General features: G+C 40.4%; 1 protein-coding gene across 1 annotated transcript in view; it reads right to left on the bottom strand.

Annotated features, from left to right (window-relative positions):
- GRAMD4 (GRAM domain containing 4) overlaps positions 1-21,359 on the bottom strand; it is a gene marked incomplete at both ends in the record, with an annotated part of 72,242 nt that overhangs the window by 5,062 nt on the left and 45,821 nt on the right. Inside the window, 11 exons of the mRNA XM_080623290.1 lie at positions 1,828-1,982; positions 3,219-3,328; positions 3,429-3,472; positions 4,827-4,898; positions 6,968-7,016; positions 7,996-8,087; positions 9,620-9,711; positions 11,332-11,357; positions 11,825-11,957; positions 13,834-13,895; positions 20,406-20,526. Coding sequence (XP_080479416.1) covers positions 1,828-1,982; positions 3,219-3,328; positions 3,429-3,472; positions 4,827-4,898; positions 6,968-7,016; positions 7,996-8,087; positions 9,620-9,711; positions 11,332-11,357; positions 11,825-11,957; positions 13,834-13,895; positions 20,406-20,526 — 956 coding nt within the window. The remainder of the gene's footprint in view (positions 1-1,827; positions 1,983-3,218; positions 3,329-3,428; positions 3,473-4,826; positions 4,899-6,967; positions 7,017-7,995; positions 8,088-9,619; positions 9,712-11,331; positions 11,358-11,824; positions 11,958-13,833; positions 13,896-20,405; positions 20,527-21,359) is intronic.

Genomic DNA, 21,359 nt, shown 5'->3' with positions numbered 1-21,359 from the left:
AAACTTCAGTACCATATCCCATTCAGTGGCTGAAAATGTGAAAAAGTTCTGCCCTTGCTCTACTCCTCCCTAACACAGGCAAATGTTTCCTCCACCCTTAGAAGAAGCAGCTAATTATCCATGACCACCCAGGCCTGAGACTACCTCTGGCTGATTACTAAAAGAAAAACATTGCATCTGATTTTGGTAAGCCTTAAATCTAACTGGAAGTGTTCGGATTTGTAATGCCGGAAGCATCCTGACTGTCAAAAAATTTCACCAACAACCCTGAGGTAGGAATACCTGGAGATATTCCTGTTTACTTGATCTGTCATCAGCTTCTGACATACAACCTTTACCCATCAGATACTGCTGTCAGTATTGTTCTCTAAGGACAGGAGGTCAGAGTCACGGGACAGATAATGAATATTGCATTGTGTCGAGGTATACGATATCTTGTATGCTGTTTAATGACAAGAAACCAAAGCACATATGCCAGCGTGACATGCTTTTGGGCTCTGTCCTTTCTATGAAAAACTGAAAAACTTATTTGGTTTTTAACTTTTTGTACAAAACTCTATTTTTTTATACTACGAGGTTCCCTGAAATCTCTCAAGGGATAAGACAGTTTGTCTAAAATTATTGAAACCAAGTTAATGTTTTCAAAGATATCTGGAAACAGAAAATGCAAGCAAGAGCAACATAGGCTATGGACAGCTCTGTACAAGTGCTCATTCAGCTTCCTCCTCCTTTGGAGAACAGGAGCAAAACATTCACTTCGTGTCACAGACCGTCTTTCTCTTCTACTTCCTTCTGAAATACTCAGATTATGCTGCAGTTGTTTTACCACCAACTGCTCCATCACCCTCTGAACCCCATATTTCTTCTTTTCAACAGCTTAACAACCAAGGGTTCATGTGTTTATCCCTTTTGCTCCTAGTTGTGTAGCCAGACTGAATTATTGCTAAGTGCTGCACATTTCAGTCAGGGAGCTTATGACAGTACTCAGATACCCCATGAATGTAATTAGATAATGTAATTACAGGCATTAAGGAAATGCTAAAATGGGATTAGACCAAAGTTTTATAACAACTATTTTTATTTTTAAACTAACAAATATTGACAAATTCAGGGATATGGAAAAGCATGACTTGCTTTCCAGCTACCATGTCAGCTCCCAAAACAATTTACAAAGATGCACAAAACAACACTTAAGATTTAACCATGAGATTTGAACAAAAGAAAAATTCACTGTTGGAGTACCCACATGGTGAAAAGTCATTTACCACCACTATGCTAAAAGGTCACCTAATAGAAATAACCCTAAGACATAATGCCTAAATCTGTAAACTAGTTTATTACCTCTTTTAATACTTATCCCACTAATAAGCCACATATTATAGTCAAGCCTTTTTAATCTACTTTGTTTACCTAACTGTTCTTCCATCTACACAAGTAGCTGGATTTCCACTGAAAAAGACTGAGAACAAAGAAGAGGAATATAGAAAGACTAAATTTTGACAGTAAAATCACACAGAATGTATGTTACAGAAATTGATATTATTCTGGATGGCGTTGTATTTGTGTGCTTAGCTTGATACGATTTCCAGTATATATATATTTATATATACACTTTGAGAATAGATTCCTTTCATACAAAAAATAGAATCCATGTTATAACTCTGTGGATCTTGAAAACAATAAAAAAATAGAACTAACATTGACTGCTGGGATTTAATTAGCCTTCCCTTTAATGTGCTCTAGCCACGAAGGAAAAGGTAAAGGGAGAAAGGAATCTGATTTTTCAGTTGCTGGGAACTGAGGGACAGAAAGACTTATTACCCTTACCCGTCTTGATACTGTAGCATTAGATCTTTCTTTGAGCTGAGGATCTGTTGGGAGACTTGTCCAGATGATATAAGGAGTATCATACTTAGCTCTTAGTCTGGGGCATCGTTTGAAGATAAAATCAATGAGGAAAAACTTGATTCCAGCATAGAGTCCTAAAAAATCAAAAAAGCCACTTCAGTACGCATGTTGAAGGGGCATTAAGAACATCACTGTTTTGATAATGTTTTAACAAGTCCATGAGTGAAACAAAGTTCTGTATCTTCATTCACAGTGCTAAACCATTTTCTTGACTTTAGTATTTCGATTCTTCTCCTAATCTTCAGTTATTTTAAAATACTTGGGTAGATTCTTATTACACAGAAGAACTTCAAAATAATTCAAACACACATTCCTTATTACCAGAAGCCCTCCAAAACCATGATATATTTCCAAAACAGAAAACACATCAGAGCGTCCATCTCTGCAGCTCCTTGCAAGAATTTAAACAGCAACAGAGGGCTCTTACGTACTCTATTAAACTCTATCTTCCAGTCCCGTATAGGCTCTTATCTTATTATACAAGTTATTTCCTTGCATGCTGCCAGATTAAAAAGGGCTTGAAATACTCTCTCAAAGCTTTCCTGAGTGCAATTCAGGTCTCCTTCTAAGAGTCAGAGTAAAATAATAATACTTCACATATCTAATTCAATTGCCGTGTCAAGCAGACCTACATTTATGCTCAAGCAAACACAACTTGAAGTTCACTGCTATGAAAAGTAATAATAATTTAATTATATCATTACTTTAAGGGAAAAAAATGAAAATTCTTAGTTCACAGGACATGCTTTATATCTTAGAAAACAGGCACTCTCACACTGTAGTGAAAACCCTCTTTCCCCAATTCCCAGTTGAGACTTTAAGTACACATAACTTCTCCCTCAGTAATCTGTTAATTTTTGTCAGGGCATCATCCAAACACTACAACTAGTCCCACCAAGTCTTTCTTCTTTTTTTCCCCCAACCCTGTTACCTTCGTGCCTTCTATGTGGTCCCACATATTTCATTTGCAAGGATATAGGAGTGAAAAAAATCCCCCAAATACAGGACTTCCCAGAAGTCTTACAGCTGACAGACTGAAGAGCTCTGCTAACAACTCATCATGAACTTCCCCTCTTCAAGAAGCAAATGCATTATCCAGTCTTTTTCTATTATGCTATATATCCTGAGATGGTTTTCGAAATGCACGTGACAAACAGTGCCAAGCACAAGGAAAATACTTTCAAACACTGCATTATTTATTAATGTAAGGTTTTCTTTCTTAAACTCTAAAATTCTCCCTCTAAAGATCATGGTAAGTTTTAACGCATTAAGTCTAGACCTGTAGCAGGTCAATTATTTATCGTGTTTACCCATTGCGAGCCCAATAATCCTGTAGGGCAAAAAGCAGGATGCAATAAAAGCTGCCCATAGAGTAATGTAGAGTTTCTGTGTTATTTCTGGCTGGACCCACATGAACAAGCTGAAAACAAAAAAAGAAACACAATTTTATTACTAATGTTTCAGACATTGGTCAAGTCCTGTTGTAAGAGGAAAAAAAAGACTCATGTCAGATAACTTACTTTTTGATTTTTTCCAGTATGTCTGCCATCTTGCCAAAAAGGTTCTGCATAAGAAGCAAGAGAATTAAAACAAAGTCCTGCATTATCGTGGGTTTTTTTGGTCTACATAATAGAAACCAACACTTATCTTACTCTGTTGGTAATATGCAATTCCCAGAGGTGATTTTTTAACCGAATTTTTAGCCATTTATATACTTCACAATTAAGCAAATACAGAACAGAACAGCCATACACAATGACTTCAATCTCACTTAATACTTTGTTCTGTAGCTCAAGATGGATTTTCAGAAGAAGCTATCTGACCCCATTGTCATGACTGCCAAGTGTTTACATCACTGCAAATATTTTATATTAAGCTGTCAATCCTAGAGTTAAGGACTTTTGTCATGAGGCAACACAATGGGAAGTTTCTTCGCACACTTTGAGCACTGAAATTTGAGGAAGTGGTTATCGAATTCATCAAATGTTGGACCGTTAGCTTCTCTAGAAACCCACCGCTATCAGGTTTTTATAATACACCCTTGGAGTTATTAGATTCCATGTAATTCCAACAACTTTTGATGCAAACTGACCCCTGATGAGGATTAAGAGTGTTATTCAGACATTTTCTCTGACCGATCCTTGCTGTCAGAACACCTGTAAATTTTACCTTCCCATCTTTCCAAAGATGTTTGTATAAACACATGCACTGTCACCAGCAGAAGGAAGGAGATGAGCACACACAGCTGGCAAGAGAAAGGTAAGCTACTTTCAGCAGCAGCACATTGTTAGACATGGCACAAGGCTGTAGTTCAACTAGATGGTGGGGTCACTCAGCTGCTAGGGTAGCTCATCAAACTGATGGAGCTAGAAAAAAACCTCCCTTCACCCTCTCCCACAAGAAGCAGATTTCAGGGCTCAGGGGAGCGTGGTGTGTTTTAAAACAGGCTATTTCAGAGATGTGCTGTTCAAACTGTTGAATTAACCCAGCTAAACAGACAACAGCCTTCAGCTAATTGTTGAAGGAAGAGGGTGTCCTACACCAGTTTTGCGACTAGCAGATTTGGAACATGGATCCACACTCCAAGTACACTGGTAAGATTTGCCACCTCATCTACATTACCAGAAGCTCATATACATATATTAGGGGGAACACTGTCAGAAGAAGCTGCTTCTGTTCCCCTCCAGACCTCACTCACAGTTGTGACCACAGAACCTCAACCAGTTGTCTGAAGCACTGTGCCATTTCAGAAGCTCCAGGAATCTTTCTGAGGTCTCTATTGTTTGTAGTCAAGAAAAGTATTGCTTCTTTGAGTGTTTGTTTTCACATGCTGCCTAACAACATCCTTTGACCACTTGGGCTATGAACGTCCTTGTTTCTAGGGAACCAGCTGGACAGGTCCGAGAGCAGCACAGTACCTGCGCCTTCTGAGCCACATCTAGAACAAGCTGAAACTTTTCAGACACGGTCAGGTCCTCTTTTGGGGGTTCCTTGGGCAAGAAAGAGACAACCCATTAACTTTAAGCTCAGTTGAAACTGGTATTTTACAAAACTCCTCATGAAAAGAAACCCCTCAACATTCTTGGCAATAGTCTTCTCACTTTAAACAGCCTCCCTTGTTTCAAATCTACTGTTTTTGTCTTTCATTGCTGGTTATCTTTAGTTCTCAATGCTTTTCCTCCATGGTACATGCAAACATATTAATAGAAGGTTGTGAGACACAGCAAGTCTTTCAAGCAACTCTGTTACAATGGCATTCAGTCTATGACCACAGACTTATAGGCCCATTAGCATGACCAGAGAAGGCTATGGATCCTCTTGAGTTCCATCACACTTGAGGATAACCAGGTGATTAGGCCCAGTCAGCAGAGGTTTATGAAAGGCAGGTCCTGCTTGACTAACCTCATCTTCTTCTGTGACAAGATGACCTGCTTAGTAGATGAGGACAGGCTGTGGATGTTGTTTACCTAGACTTTAGTAAAGCCTTTGACACCGTTTCCCACAGCATTCCCCTGGAGAAACTGGCTGCTCATGGCTTGGCCAGTCGTATTTTTTGCTGGGTGCATGGACAAAGCCCAGCATGGTGGTGAATGGTAGTGGATGGTCACAAGTGGTGTTCCCCAGGGATCAGTACTGGGGTTAGTTCTGTTTAATATCCATATCAGTGATCTGGATGAGGGGATCAAGTGCACCCTCAGTATGTTTGCAGACGACACCGAGTTGGGTGGGAGTGTTGATCTGCTGGTGGATAGGAAGACTTTAGGGAGGGATCAAGACAAGCTGGATCAATGGGCCGAGGCCAGCTGTATGAGGTCCAGCAAGGCAAAATGCTGGGTCCTGCACTTGGGCCTCAACAATCCCATGCAATGCAACAGGTTGGGGAAGAGTGACTGGGAAAGCTGCTCGGCGAAAAAGACTGGAGGTGTTTGTCAACAGCCACATAAACGTGAGCCAGCTTGTGCCAGGTGGGCAACACGGTTTTATCAGCAACAGTTTGGCCAGCAGGGCCAGGGCAGTGATCATCCCCCTGTACTCAACACTGGTGAGGCCACACCTCGAATCCTGTGTTAGGTTTTGGGCCCCTCACTACAGGACAGACATTGAGGTGCTGGAGCGGGTCCAGAGAAGGGCAACAAAGCTGGTGAAAGGTCTGAAACACAAGTGTGATGAGGAAGGGCTGAGGGAACTGGGGTTGTTTAGTCTGGAGAAGAGAAAGGACCCTATGGCTCTCTACAACTACCTAAAATAAGATTGTAGCAAGGTGGGGCTCAGTCTCTTCTCCAAGTAACAAGTGACAGGACAAGAGGAAATGGCTTCAAGTTGCACAAGGCAAGGTTTAGATTGAATATTAGGGAAAAATTCTTCACAGAAAGGGTTGTCAAGCATTGGAAACTGCCTAGGGAAGTGGGTGATTTGCCATCCTTGAAGGTATTTAAAAGGTGTGTAGATGTGGCACTTAGCGACATTGTTTAGTGATAGACTTGACAGTGTTAGGTTAACGGTTGGACTTGATGATCTTAAAGGTCTTTTCCAACCTAAGCAATTCTATGATTCTACAATTAAACCAGCACAGAAATATCATTTATTGTTAGCAGCTCTACATCTAGAACTTATTTAAGTTATTGGCCTTTTAAGAGTAACAAAATTATCCTGGAAGCAAGGCATAAGTCTTAGTAAAAGGTTTGAAATTTAAAGAGCTCCACCTTCTGTTAACAGTTAAAACCCTTCCTGCTTAAAGCAGGGTATGCAAACATTAATTTCAAAACATTACAAAGAAAAGAGAATGCTAGGCTTCTTGAAGATCCCACAGGAGCTAACTTGTCCCAGGCTGGCATATTAACGTTGATTCCAGAAATGTGTTTCAAGTTTAGTGTGAAACACCCAAACCTAAGAATACGGTTAGTTGAGATTTCTAAATTGCAAGAGACAGGAAAAGAATATAATGCCTCTGTTTGCACCTCGCTCTTTCCTTTCATAGCTACCCACATAAACACAGAGAAAGGTCTTAAAGGTGCATCTTTTAACACAGACATATAGGACAAGCTGATCAAATACCTACCATGGGTTCAGAAACTTCAGGCACAATGCTCCACTGTATTCTCCAACCCCTAGAAGTTATGGAAACAGTTAAAGAAAGCAAGTACTTCTCCTCCACCTGCCAACACGGATTATTTGCAAGAGGTTAAAAAGTAGTTTTCTGCAATAAGCACTTATGACTTAAAAAAAATAAGGAAATAATCCCCAAATTAATGAAGAACCAACAACATAACCAAAGCACAACTGGCCAACCACAGACAGCTTTAAAGGTGTACACATTAAAGAAAAGAATTAGCTAGGTAGACACTACACAGAATCACCACTTGTGGGTATTATAACAAAAGTGAATGATGTGCAGACTAATAAATTATTAATGTTTTTTCTTTTCCTGTAAAACTACATCAACCTATTCAGGACCTATTTGCTACCAGCAATTTTCAGAGAATAGTGTGTCATAGTGTAAGTATCAATTAAGAAGTCAGTAAGTTACTCAAAACATGCACATTAAGGTCCTCTTCACCATCAAGGGGAAAAACATCATCAGCCTAAACAGCATTTTAAAAAGATCCCCTCGGTACATAAAACATAGATTTTTAAAAGAAAGTCTTAATGTTTAGTAGAGACTGAATTTACAAATGGAAGATGCTTTGAATAAAGTATGCCAAGATTGACTAAAAAAGGCAAAACTGCTATTTTAGGCCTAGGTGAAAATTCTCTCCATGGAAAAGCAGCAGGCTTCAGTAATTTAGGTGATACTCTTCAACTACTCTGAATGCTGCAAAATGTTATTTTAGAGTTTTAGTGTGCTGAGGGATTTGTTTGAGAATATGTAGCATCATTTATGATGACCCAAGTCAGAGGATGCAAAAATAATTCCTTATAAAGGTCAAAAATTACAGAAACCGAGCAACAAGATTAAGGAGTCTGAATTTTACTTTGTTAGACTTAACTCACATTAGAAAAGCTAACAGTTCACAACTCAACAGAAGGATAATGAAACATCTTTCGAGCAAAGCATTACAGACAATAATCTAGTACTTGAGTAAATACCTGGCTATGAGGTAATTTAGGGACAACCTCAAAATTGCTAAAAATAAGAACATAGGAATGGCCCAGCCATGCCATACAGCATTCATGTAAATCTGCAGATTAAGAAATAAATAAAAAAAAGAACAAAGAGAAACACAGATTACAAACTGGTGCACAGTGAGTTGCATGAAATACCATTTCCCAGTGGACTGCTGGGTTCAGAATCACACAATTCAAATCACAAAAATTAACACATTTTAGCCACCCCATGAATGACAACAGCACTGCATTTGTGTAAAGTCAAAACCCAAATCTCCAGAGATGACACAACTAGTTCTCAGCTGCTTGAGAGAAGTACTGAATACTTCCAACACTACAAATACATGAAGCGATAAGGGAAAAAAAGTAAACCTTAAAGTCTGCGAGCCTGCTACGTAACCACAACATGGTCTAACCTCACCTATGGCAGCTGAAGCAATGGAATAGAAGAAGGGTTATAGCAGCTAGCCCCACACAGGGCAACAGGATAAACGCTCACTCTATTACAGGTCAATTAAATCCCAAACTTTTTACCAAGCTTGGAAAGACTGCAGGAAAATAGGTTTTATTTTACTTGACAAGTACAAACACAAAGTGTCTCAAAAGGCACTCCGTTCCTTTCCTGGCTTCTGAAAATACAGAGACTACAGCCTCCCCGCTGAGACTGTTTTCACTGATAACCCCAATGTGAAGCACTGTCCTGGCTCCAACATCCCAGAACTTTCTGAACAGGAGCTGAAGTTCCTTCTTTCAGCTTCTATTTGAAGAATGGGTTTGTCAGGAGGGGTGAGAAAACCCTGTATGTTAGGAGAAGGGACAGACACAGGGCACCAGGAGGGGGAAGTCTCCTCCCCAGTATTCCTTCAGCTGCGCTGTGCAAAGTAGCATTAAATAAGGGTCTGTAAATTACACGGAGGGATCATTTAATAAAAGGCGTGTGCCATTTTCACCAGACAGGTTCATTCAGCTACAACTACTGGTAATTCCTTTGGTATCAAAATGTTTCATATACACCATGACCAAAGTAATTTAGATAATTAATTAACAGTTAGAATAAAAACAAATTTAAACTCCACTAAATAGTTACATCACTGTGGCCCACAAACCTCCTTAAGCAGCATGCGAATGCTTGAACTTAGCTCACAAACCTGATGTTTGCACATTAAATGATCCTCCAGTCAATGCATTTTGTCTGTCATTAGTATGATTCTAATGAATGGCAAAGAGCACTGATGGAAAATGACAGCTTCTTATCAAACACAGCCACTATCATAATTTCAGCCCTAGACAGCAAAAGATTTGGCAAAGGCGGAAGTAACCATCAAATTACAGGACTGGGAGACAGGAAACAAGAAATCAGAGAACCTGAGTTATTTTAACAGTTACAAAACTACACTACAATAAACCCCGAATCCACAATTTAAGAGTCTTTGAAACATAACTGAAATGACAACTGCTGGCATTTTGTACATGAATGAAATTACACTACTTGATTTGACTTTCAACTGTAGCACAACCCCTAGTCAGATACGGCAGTTTCAATGAATTTCAGTAAATGATACATACAAGAAGTTCTTACTACTCCTGGAGGAATAGGATAACTTACAATAAAGGCAATAGCAGAAGTGTAGATAGAATACCAGTCTGATAAGGCAGAAAGATTCTTCACAAAATTAGTAACAGGTTTGGCACCTCTCTCTAAACAGAAGCAGAGAAAAACCGTAACTGTTAGAATTAGCTGGCAGCAGTTAAATCACTTGTAAATGACAAACAGACAACTTAGAAAATTAATCGGAATAGTCAAGATATGTAATGATAAAAAGGCTTATCCAAATTAAGAAAAATGAAACCCAATAAACCTCTGCTCTCACTATCACTGCATGAGAGAGGCATCACTCCCACACACAGATGCACACAATCAGCCAGTGACAGCAAGAGCAGCTATTCCTCAGCTCCCTAAAAACCACCTTTCCTTCCTATACTCTATTCCTCTAAGCTCTTTTGCAACTTGGGCAAACTGGCTACAGGACACATGAAAACAGGAGAGAAGTGCTGCATGAAGACCTTTGCTTTCTCTGCTGGAATACACTGGTTTTTCCTTCCCTGCTGAGAAGAGTGACAACTCCTCTTGCACAGGGATCCCCAGAAGCACCCACCCTCATTTGCAGTACAGCTCACAGCTTTGAAAAGCTTTCCTCGAGACAGCCTGTAACTTGCTGTCCTAATTTGTTTGGCTTGAAATTCAGCTATCCTCAATACACTTCCTAAAGGAAGTAATTAAACAACTAGGGCTAGATTTCCTTGAGCATCATCAGCACAACCAAAGCAGAAGATGAAGTAAGTGGAAGGGGCATGCCCAAAGCACTGAAGGAGGTCACAGACTCAAGCCCTGCTTCCACCTGCTCTGCTCCACCACCCAAAACTGAATCTGCAGGGAAGGTCCCAATCAACACTTGAAAACTGCTGGTGACAACAAAGTTCTTGAGAGCTCCGGGTGATTGTCAGGCACCCCTGGAGAACAGGGATCTAGATTTTGCAGCTCACCTAGAGGAAGTTAAGAACCACTCAAAGCTAAGCTTAACGGTGCTTTTTATAAAGCTATTCTTAAGGCAATGCATGTGCACCACAGAAAACAGGTCAGACGTTCTACACCAAATGAAACTAGACGGAATACCAGTATTAGAATAGGGAGAACAAAACTGACCTTACACGGAGATTACAGATCCTTATTTCAACTTCACCCTCCCCTCTACATTAATTTAACAATTTGTAGCACAAATCAGCCACATAGATTTTTTTCAGGCTAGCAATTCTTTGCTGAACAGAACTTCTGGAGGGCTTAACTGCTTTGTTTAACCTGCCATCTTGCATCCTCCACTTTCCAAAGTAATTCATCAGCTATCCAAGAGACAGAAATGCAAGACACATTCATGGTATGCATCACCCAATCCCTTCATCTTTGAAAGCATAAGCTCATAGACTAGCAAGTGAACTACAACCAGCTAGGGCATAAGCATATGCACACTATTATTCTTGCCACTGGAAAAATATCCCATCCTCATTCATTACATTTTAATTAACCTTGCAATTGTTAGTTCAGAGATACCCTATGTATTTCAAGATTAAAGGCAAGCTTCAACCACTGCTCCTCTAAGTTATTTTGCACTCCAAACACTGTATCAGGTTTCAGAATCATTTCTGCTTATGAACTGGCAGAAGTATTTGAAAACACTGTATTTTAAAATGTAGCAATCTTCCCAATAGGGTTACTAACAACTATTTTCACTTCCAGAAAATAAAATATTGCTAAGTACTTACTTAACCTTCTCATATTTTCAGTCAACCTGAAAAATAATGGATAAAAGCAATTTGTTAAATAGGCAAGTAGTGCACAGTTGTGCACATTTGGTATATTGAAATACTGCTTACAGTTACAAATTAGATGTTTGTGCATAAAGTTTCATTCTTGCCTGTTATGAAATGTGTTTTTAGTAACTAACACAGCCTATCTTGCACCAGACCAAAGACTGAAATGTGAAAGCTCTTCAGCCTAAGGCTTTGTCCACAGTTTGAGAGTCATGAGACAGAATCCGGTAAATAATATAACTCTTGCCCTACCTCAGACAAAAAATGAACTTTAAATTTCGTAGTGTGGCCAAAGCATTCACAAACCTTCTGCGATGGTTCTAAACTTTCAGTTTTATTGCCATGTTCAAACCACATAAAGGGTTGTTAAAAAAAAAAAAAAAGAGGTAAAAAAAGCAACTTGTAAAGAAGCCAATAATTTCTCGCAATCACATTAAAGATTTACCTTCTAGCACTAAGAGGCTCTTCTGTTTCCACTGTATTCTCTTCTGGCTGAAATCTGAAGTCCTCAACATACTCCCCAAATTTGTCACAAAACCACTTCTGGAGTCTCGAACAGACTGTGTGACTACGCTTATCTGTAAGGAAGAAGCACTAAGTATCAGGATAATACTAGACGACATCTTCATCCAAAGCTTGCCCCTGTTCCCACACATCACGCTTTAGTGAGAAGCAGACTTTGTACAACTTTCCTGCCCTTCACCGACACTCTTCATGGAAACTCAATGTGCAATTTACTTCTGCCATTGCACAGGAACCCTGACTGCACAAAGCTGGTAAAATAAGACTAAACGTGACTCCTGCTTTGCTCTAAGCACAGCACATGGAGGCATCACATTATCACAAGTACAGAGATTACTTAAAAAACCCAACAAACAAGAATTTTTAGCAAAAACTGTAAAAACAGTTTCTGGTTAAGAGGTTACTATAAACAAAAGACTGACATAAATGTCAGCACTCCTATTGTGCTGAAGGGTCACCTTGAGGAAAGCAATGTAAAGCAAAACATTCCTGAGCAGAGAGCAGGGCACCCACCCTGCAGCCACATGAACTTGACAGGAAAGGGAAGTGGAAACTTAAGCCAGACTCTGTAAAAGACTTTTTTATTACCACTTTCCTACCATTTATAGGCTGTAAAGATTGTGTATGCTTGTATACACAGAGATATATATGCATCTCTAGATAATGTATATGCCACTTGCTATATATGGAATATATAGTCATGATACTGCCTGGAAAGTCTTACATGGCAAAGTAATGAACTGATCCGCACTTTCTGTATGTTAGTTTCAGTGGAAAAATATAACATAAGTATATGGATATAATATAAGGGTAAAAGCCTTAAGGCAGCACAAATGACCACAAACTTTAAACTTTACCTGTAGCTCAGAAAATCATTGTCTAGAGGGAATAGAGAGACTGTTCTTTGGCAACGTAAGTCAATACAGCAATGTCAGGAGGAGAACACTGGTCACAACTATGCAAGGATCAAAGTTTGCACAGAACTCAGTAAGTTTAAGACATGATTAAACAGAGGCATGAAGATTAATCAGCCAACTATAACAGCCAAAATGAGGCTTTTATGCAGATGGGAAAAAGAACTGGTGCTAAGAAAACAGAATCAAACTATTGTAGCAATATCTAGAATAACAAGGAATTTAGTGAGAGTTTACAGCTGAGACAACACTTCCATTTGAAACTAAAAACCTATGAAGTAGCTTCCGAAATGCTAATACTTCCGAATGTACCGAGGAAGAAATTGAGTGTACAAGACAGAAAAAAATGGCAGGTTCTAGTTCACATAACAAAGCGCTGATGTTATGGGAATTCAGGAGGAGCAACTCCAAATTTAATCTGCAGATTTAAAAGCTCAATGAATAGGTGTGGGGAGGAAACAGGAGACCTGTTGCCTCAGTTCTTTCAGAAATCACCATATTATTGAATTCATAATAAGCAGCAGCTTAAGAAATGTAGATGACAGCGTAGGTGTCCAAAAAAAAATAGTAACTCTTAAGCTTATTCCTTTTCCAGAATGCCTTGTCTTTTAGAAATAGGAAGCGGTAATACAGTTAATAGCATAAAAGAGCTTTTACAGTTGAGACCAAAATAGAACATTTTTTCTATGTATTACACCTGTTTTCCGATACCTGAAAGATCAGCAAGGCATGCAAGAGTGATGAAACCAGGCAACAGGTTTCATTAGATTCCTAAAGGCTATACAATACTAAATAAAGTCCTTGCCCAGGTGTGCAAAGTCAAGTACAAAAAGTAAATGCACAATCACGTATAGTGAGATAAGAAGCTACTAAAATGTTCTTTCACATCTGGCTTCTTCAGAAACCTGCTTCAGGACCCAGCACATTTTTCAGCAAGGTTTGATCTTCTAAAGATCAAAAGAAAGGGCAAAAAACCCTAACTGAATCAAACTGCTAGCAGAGATCTGACGAAGATTACCTGTTCCATTGGCTTGCGTCTGTGGCTTTGAAGGTTGCTGAGCTGCTGGCACCTCTTCCGTCCTGAAGTAAAAACAGAAACAATGTGAAGTGCTATAGATGAAGATGATTTTGGTTTACCTTTTAGGTAAAGGGAGCACTGGAACCTCCAGGGTATCCATAGCTGAGATAATACAACCATGACAAGATGAATCCAAGACTCAAAATATCCATGGCACATTGCACTTAAGATCCATGGCAATACCATCCACTAGAAGGAGAGGTGTGGTTTAGCCGTTTCCTGTCACTGACAGCTCAATTTCATCTTATAACTTCTAAATAATTCATTATCAAGTTTGCTGCATTACCCATGCCTCTGTGTTGTATTGTGTATATTGCAATGCCTGCCAGGAAAACTCTTCAGAGCCCTGACTCTTCCACAGTAATAAAAAGATTCTGTATCACAAGCTGATAATCACAGTACTAGAACAAAACCATTTCAAACCTTTCAAAATAAGTCAAGAAAAATATTCTCATCCATTAGAAGTAAACAGATTTTGGAAACCAAATGCTTTTGACATTCTGCACATGTGCACAGCTTCAAATGACATTTGCGCTATCCACAGCCTACGACTGCCAACCTGTCTTGAGAATAGTTCAGGCTTCGGTCCAAAAGTCTTCAGCCATCCACATATATATCCTACAGACAGATTTTTCTAACGAAGCAGCAGCTTTGACCACATAACACCAGCTGCAGCAGGCCTTACTTGACAGGGAGTTGTATGATTGAAAAGATTACTGCTTGAAATAGTGAATTGCCATGCAATTTCATTATCACTCATTTATCAGGCAATACAGATGCTTTCAAATGTTCCCTTCATCTTTTGCTCCTCAGGAAGGGAACCAAGCGGGATGCTGGTCAGCAAATGGAGAGTGAGAAGAGGGATCCCACTGTACTGGGCAGACTGCATCAATATATACAGATATATAAGTTCTCTCTCCTGCTGTTCCTCTAGAAAGTACATTAGGGAAAGATCTTGCTATATTGTCTGCATACAGAAAAGACCATTGCTAATGTGTGCCATCTCGACACCAACATACATCAATAAGTATGATGGAGAAACTACAGAACTAATTACCTCCCTTCCTAAGCACTCCCCATATTTAATGAGCTTTCCACATCTTTGCTCATTTCTAAAAGAAACAGTTAGAAATAATTTACCAATTTACAAATTATAACTGGGCACCTATCAGTGTGGAGAAGCTGAATTCAATGGTTCCTGCTTTCAAAGCCATTTGTTTTCACGCCTTTTTGGAACTTTTCCACATAGCTTCTGTATTTGCAGCAATTCTTTTCAAAAGCCATCTCAAATTCCACCAGTTTATGTTTTCTAGCTAAATATTAACTTCTGTTTTGGTGACATTTTTCCCCCGTTTCTATGTAAACCATAGGTTCCTCACCTAAAACCTCCTCCTCTCCTTGCTCTTTCATCCACACCCTTGCATCTCCTCCATTTCCAGCTCTGTTTCTCTCATGGCAGACAGAGATCAACGTCACCAAATTTGCACAAACTATTACACAGCAGTGCCTTGTTTTCCTCTACCAGCACATCAGGTGGTTACACCACATAGGTGGGCATTTTCATCTGCAATCTGTTGCTCTGTTTCATTGAGGCTGAAGACACATGTAGGCAGAGAGGAGGCAGTTATTCACAAGCAGGTTCACATAGGCAGGAGCCAGTGACTCAATCCACTCCAGCCGTGCAAAGGCATTGGGGCAATCTCACACCTGAATGGTTCCAGTGATGGAGCCAAGGCGGGATACCACCACCACCAGTCATCAGAACCCGCAGGATGGATCTTCCTTTGACATGCTGGGGTATATTTTCAGAAGCAGCACAGCGTCATTACTCCCCACGTTTCTCATCAATAAAGAGTTGTGGATAGCAGCCTCACTGGGCCCCATCAGGAGCACATGATGGTTTGGCTTTGGCCCTTCTTGGTGCTTTTTCGTTTCATTTTTTTGGCAATGTCTTACTTGCCATCTGCCTGTTACTCCTTCCCCATGAAGAACCTGACCTTTACGAATCATCAGGTTAATGACAGCTCATTACTGCACCTGTGACCCAGGTTATAATTAGCCACCTCAGACAAATTTGGGCCAGGAAGCTCAGAATTCATAGTCTAGGCTTGAGCACCCACTGGGAAGCTCAGTCCCAAAACCAGGTCATGTTGAACCAGCCAGTACATCAAGACCACTGACAGAGGAGAGGAATTATCTTTCCTACAATTTACAAACCACTTTTGATGCCAGTTAAAAGGCTGGAAAACATAGATGGTCCCCAAAACAACAGAAAAAGCTGTGTTCCTATGCAGGCTTCCTAATCGCAGCCTGCATCGAAAAAACCAAGCTGCATTAATTCCCCTGGGACCACGCTTTCCACCTAGTGAAAGGGTGTAATTGGTAATGCCAAGAGATCCCCAACCTGTGGCTAGGTTGTGTTTATGCAACTAGAGATTGTGTCTGTTTAAAAGAACAGGATGATTAAAATAAATAAGAGCAACCTCAGTCAGTGGAGAAGACAAACACTTTCCTGAATCTGGGATGCATTTGGTCCCCTTAAAAACAGTTCACAAAGTCACTAAGAACAAGGTTTGCGTAAGTCACAGCTAGCTCTGGGTGCTGTTGCAAAATTTTTTTGTTGGGGTTTTTTTCTTCCCTGTTCATAATTTGTAAAATAAGGCAGCAACAGCCCACGATCCACATAAACAAGCATTGCTCACACAGGCTATTCCGAATCATTTATGTGTTGTTCCACTGGCAAAATGTCATATGCTCCAGCTGTCGTAACAAATGCTGGGATGTTCTGAAGTGTGTCTATGGAAAACTTCAACTGAAGCCATCGCATTTCTGAATACTCGGACATACAGACAATAAACACCATGACAAACAAAACCACTAAAAATCCTCTTCTTCCTCTCCTCCTTGTGCACAACTCTACAAAAGAAGCCTATATACTTCCTAAAAATAATTATTAACAATTCCAGATTATTAGCTCATTGTTTTCTCCTTGCTGAACACTTTGCAGCATGTATTTATACAGCTACATACACTGATAAACTTCACAAATACTTCTGAATACCACAACTATTAAAATAATTCTCCCTTCCTACACCACAGCATGGTTTAGTTTTCCCCAGTTCACTTCTGTAAGCAGAAGAGTACATGCAAACATGTTATATGCATATCTATTTAAAGATTATATGAAAACTCACCTAATTGAAAAGCAGGGTGAATTTGGTTTTGTTGACATAAGCAGAGACTATTTTCTGTTGTTACTTTGCTTAATAAAATTGAGTTTCCATCAGGTGTAAATTTGGTCGATTATGCATTTGACTGTGTGAGCAAACACTTTGCCTGTATGTCCTAACAGAAGTATTTTTGAATGCCTACAGCGAAGTGCAAACAGATATAAAGCAGGGAAGAAGAATTTCACACAGTGGAGCGTAAGTTAAGGGAAAACCACAGACAACCTGGTTTTTCTTCTGGGTAGAAAATGGAAATTTTTCAAAGTCTTATTTCTGTTGTCATCTTACATATACTTGCCTGTCCCCAAAAGGCTGGAATATTAGTAAGACTACTTAGAAAAAGACTTGGGCAAAGGGGATAACTGGCTGTAATCCCCAAGTGCAATACCCAAGCTAACAGGGCTAGCGTAACCCTTAGGATATCTAAATGAGAACACGGCATTGATGTGGACAGGTCATGCTACCTTAATTTAGCAGTGGCATGCCTGCTAGAGATTTGCTGCTGTCCACAATCCAACAAGGCACAGACATTGACACCAACATGGATAAACTAAGACCTTCAAACTTTCTCTGTAAAACACATAACTCACAAGGTGCAGTGAGCTATATCAGACCCTGAGCCATCCTCATTACTCTGACACAGGGCAGAATGAGGGGTACCTCCCTGCAGAGGAAGATGGCTCCTCATCCTTCTCCAGGATGCCAGAAATGATAGGATCATTCTCACCCTTCCCTGTAGGTGACCTAGAGCCCAAGCATACCTGCTCCTGGAAGAAAGCCTTTAGCTCTATGCTAGTGCTAAAGCATGTGGAATTTGCATCTCAAGCAACTTCTTCAAGGCAGCAAGTCACAGACAAAAAGCGACCATGCAACAACAGTTTTATCTACCAACAGCATAAAACAATACTCATTGCTCTGTACTGCTGGTATCAAGCTAACTGATACTCTCAGCTTGGGGATGGATCCGAGTTTGTCCTCTTCCACTGTTCCCAGCAGCCCACTCAACTAGGCAACACCAGTTTAGACACAAAATGGAAGTTATGTGTGCATACATCCAAGTCAACCAGCATAGGCAGTAAAGATGCACTCCCACATCTCAGCTGTAAGAGCAACTGTAAAATGTCAAATGCCAAAAATGCCAAAAAAACCCCCAAACCCCACATGAGAGCAGTCCAGATCACCTTCCCAGTGCATGGTCATGGGGCTGGCTTGGGAACAAGAGGACCTTGCAGAGCCCCTTCTGAGCATGCAACTTGGCAGCTCAGGTGAAGCCTGCACACAGACTGACCTTGCAGGGAATCACCAATTTTGGAAAAACATCAGTGTGAAACATTAGCTAAAAAAATCTCCCTGTACTAGTACTGAGGGTAAGAAGGAAGACCTAACTTACCTCCTGTCTAAAGCCTTGTGAACCCACACTGAATACTGAACAAACTCAGCCTCTTCATCTTGAGACAAAACAGTCAAAGAATGGCAACTGAATTGATGAAAGGGATGGCATACTCTATCAGGCGACATCGGAAAAGCTGAAACTCTTCAGTCTGGAGAGAAGAGTTAAATACCGACTAAGGGTGGTAAACAAGCTGAATGCTGAACCAAATCTCATAATTCTGTAACTGTGAGGTACTTCTTGAAACCACTAAGAAATCTGTTAGAAAGAAAGAAAATAAATTGCTGCACTAGAGTGAAGAGTGGGTTTCTGAAACAATGCCTCCACAGCTACCAGATAGCTCCAGCACTTTCAAGAGGAGGTTAAGTAAATTCACGGATAGGAGGTGTGCAAACAGATATAGAAGTGTAATGGCAGAAATGTACTTTCTGATACCTTTAAATAGTGTTTGTGGGGGAACTGGGGTTGTTTGGCCTGAAGAAAAGAAAGCTCAAGGGAGACTTTATGGCTCCTATAGGAGCCTAGCTGGATGTTGGCCTCTTCCCCCAAGTAACAAGCAATAGGACAAGAGCAAATGGCTTCAAGTTGCACCAGAGGAGGTTTAGATTAAATATTACGGAAAATTTCTTCACAGAAAAGGTTGTCAAGCACTGCAACAGGCTACCCAGGGAAGTGGTTGAGTTGCCATCCCTGAAGGTGTTTAAAAGACATGTAGTGCGGCACTTAGGGACATGGTTTAGTGATGGACTTGGCAGTTTTTGGTTAACGATTGGACTCAAAGTCTGTAAAGGCCTTTTCCAACCTAAACAATTCCATGATTCTATAGCAGTAGGAGGTAAACAGAACACAGAAAGCAGCTAGGCTCACATTTCCTATAAGTAGTTCCTATTTCAACTGCTACAGAATACCAGTGAACAGACTGCTGATTTGACCAGAAAGGCATTTTTAACTGAGGATGAGTACAGAAGGAAGCAGTACACTGGGAAGAGTTCGTATGGCACTGGGACACCTCATTTCCAAGCAGAAAGTTTTGCCTGTTTGTTCTTGCTTGTCACATCTAAGTAACTGGCAATGCTTATCACACGCGATTACCAACTCAGCCTGCACTATCTCCTGATGACAGCGGTTGATGGTGAAACACAGATCTTACTGCTCAGCCAACTAATCTCAGCTATTGCTGAGGAAGATAACACAGGCAGCTATGTATGCAAGTGGTGTAAGACCAACAAGGCTGTCAAACAGCTGCTATGGCGTTAAGATCTAAAGCCCATGAAGCTAGGCAGACTAAGGAGAGACAACTTCAAATGTTATGCTCTGCATCATCAAGGTGGGTGTCCTCAAGGCTGAAAGGCCTTAGGGGTATGGGGAGGCATATTTCCATTTGCCATTGCATTGGCAAGGAAGGCTCAAACTCAGTCACTCCCATGCTTCTAGGGTTGGGCTGTGGTACTGGGATGTCCTTGCTGCTGCTAGAACAGGACTAACAAGTCCTGGGTAGTCTGGAGATGACACAGGTTTGAAAAGAAAAAGCATAAGCAATGGCATTCAGTAGCACACAGCGCATGCTGATAGCTCCAGGTAGGCCAGATCCCAAACAGAAGACATCAGAAAAGGTGAAATGAAGGATATCTCAAGTACAAGAGTGACAGGACACTTCTGTATTTATGGCAGTATGCATGGTGAACTAACTCGGGTACATGGATGTGCAAGATGTACTTCTACAGAAAAACATGGACAGATTCTCCCTGTGTGAGCTACTCATTTATTTTTAAGAGAGCCTAGACTGGAAACAGATGCTTTCATCAGAACCCCTCAGAGACAGTCAGATATCTCAAGTGTCCTTCAGCTGCACAGTGAAGATATTTCTCTTACCTTGCTTCATACATTTCTCTTACCTTGCTTTAAGTACTTCATTGACTTTTTGTTCTAGTTCTAATCTCCTCTGCCGTTCCTTTTCTAGCTCCTGCCTTAACATTTCAGCGTTTGTTTCTTCTCTCAGCTTCCTGAGCTCCTCCTCTGTTAATTAAAGGGGAAGAAAAAGATTCAGTTACCCTGAAGTATTTCTGCAAGAAAATTAAAATCTAATTGTGACAGCTTAGGTAGGTTTTTTTATCTGTGCTATACCAAATACGTTCACCAAAAAAAAGCAAGTATTCCAGGGCTAAAAAGCACTTCATAAAAACCACAGCTGTATCATGTACAAAATGTTTAGTTACAACTGTTAAGCTAAGAGAAAAACAACTTTGAAGTTTTCTTTTCATAGAATCATAGAATAGTTAGGGTTGGAAAGGACCTTAAGATCACCCAGTTCCAACACCCCTGCCATGGGTAGGGACACCTCACACTAAACCATGTCACCCAAGGCCTCATCCAACTTGGCCTTGAACACCACCAAGGATGGAGCATTCACAACCTCCCTGGACAACCCATTCCAGTGCCTCACCACCCTCTCAGTAAAGAACTTCCTCCTTATATCCAATCTAAACTTCCCCTGTTTAAGTTTGAACCCGTTACCCCTTGTCCTATCACTACAGTCCCTGATAAATAGTCATAGAATCATAGAATCATAGAATAGTTCACCCCATCACTTTCAACCCAGAGTTTTTATATGCATTATATATACAACTTTCCCCCCTCAGGGTGCAGCTTACAGCCATGCTGGGAGCAAGGTGTGACACACACAGGGTCATGGAGTATGCTAATTAACCACCATTAACCAATAAATCCATTCTCATGTGCTTCAACCCCACTGCTATCAAACACACTGGGTGTAGTCCATCCCCAGCATCCTTGTAGGACCCCTGCAGATGCAATATATCAAAAATAAGCCCTTGAGTAAAAGCTACCTT

The sequence above is a fragment of the Psittacula echo genome (genome assembly GCF_963264785.1).
Source record: "Psittacula echo genome assembly, chromosome: 1".
In the NCBI taxonomy this organism is placed as follows: domain Eukaryota; kingdom Metazoa; phylum Chordata; class Aves; order Psittaciformes; family Psittacidae; genus Psittacula; species Psittacula echo.
The sequence above is the reverse complement of the archived record's forward strand: the minus strand, read 5'-3'. Positions and strand labels throughout refer to the sequence as shown.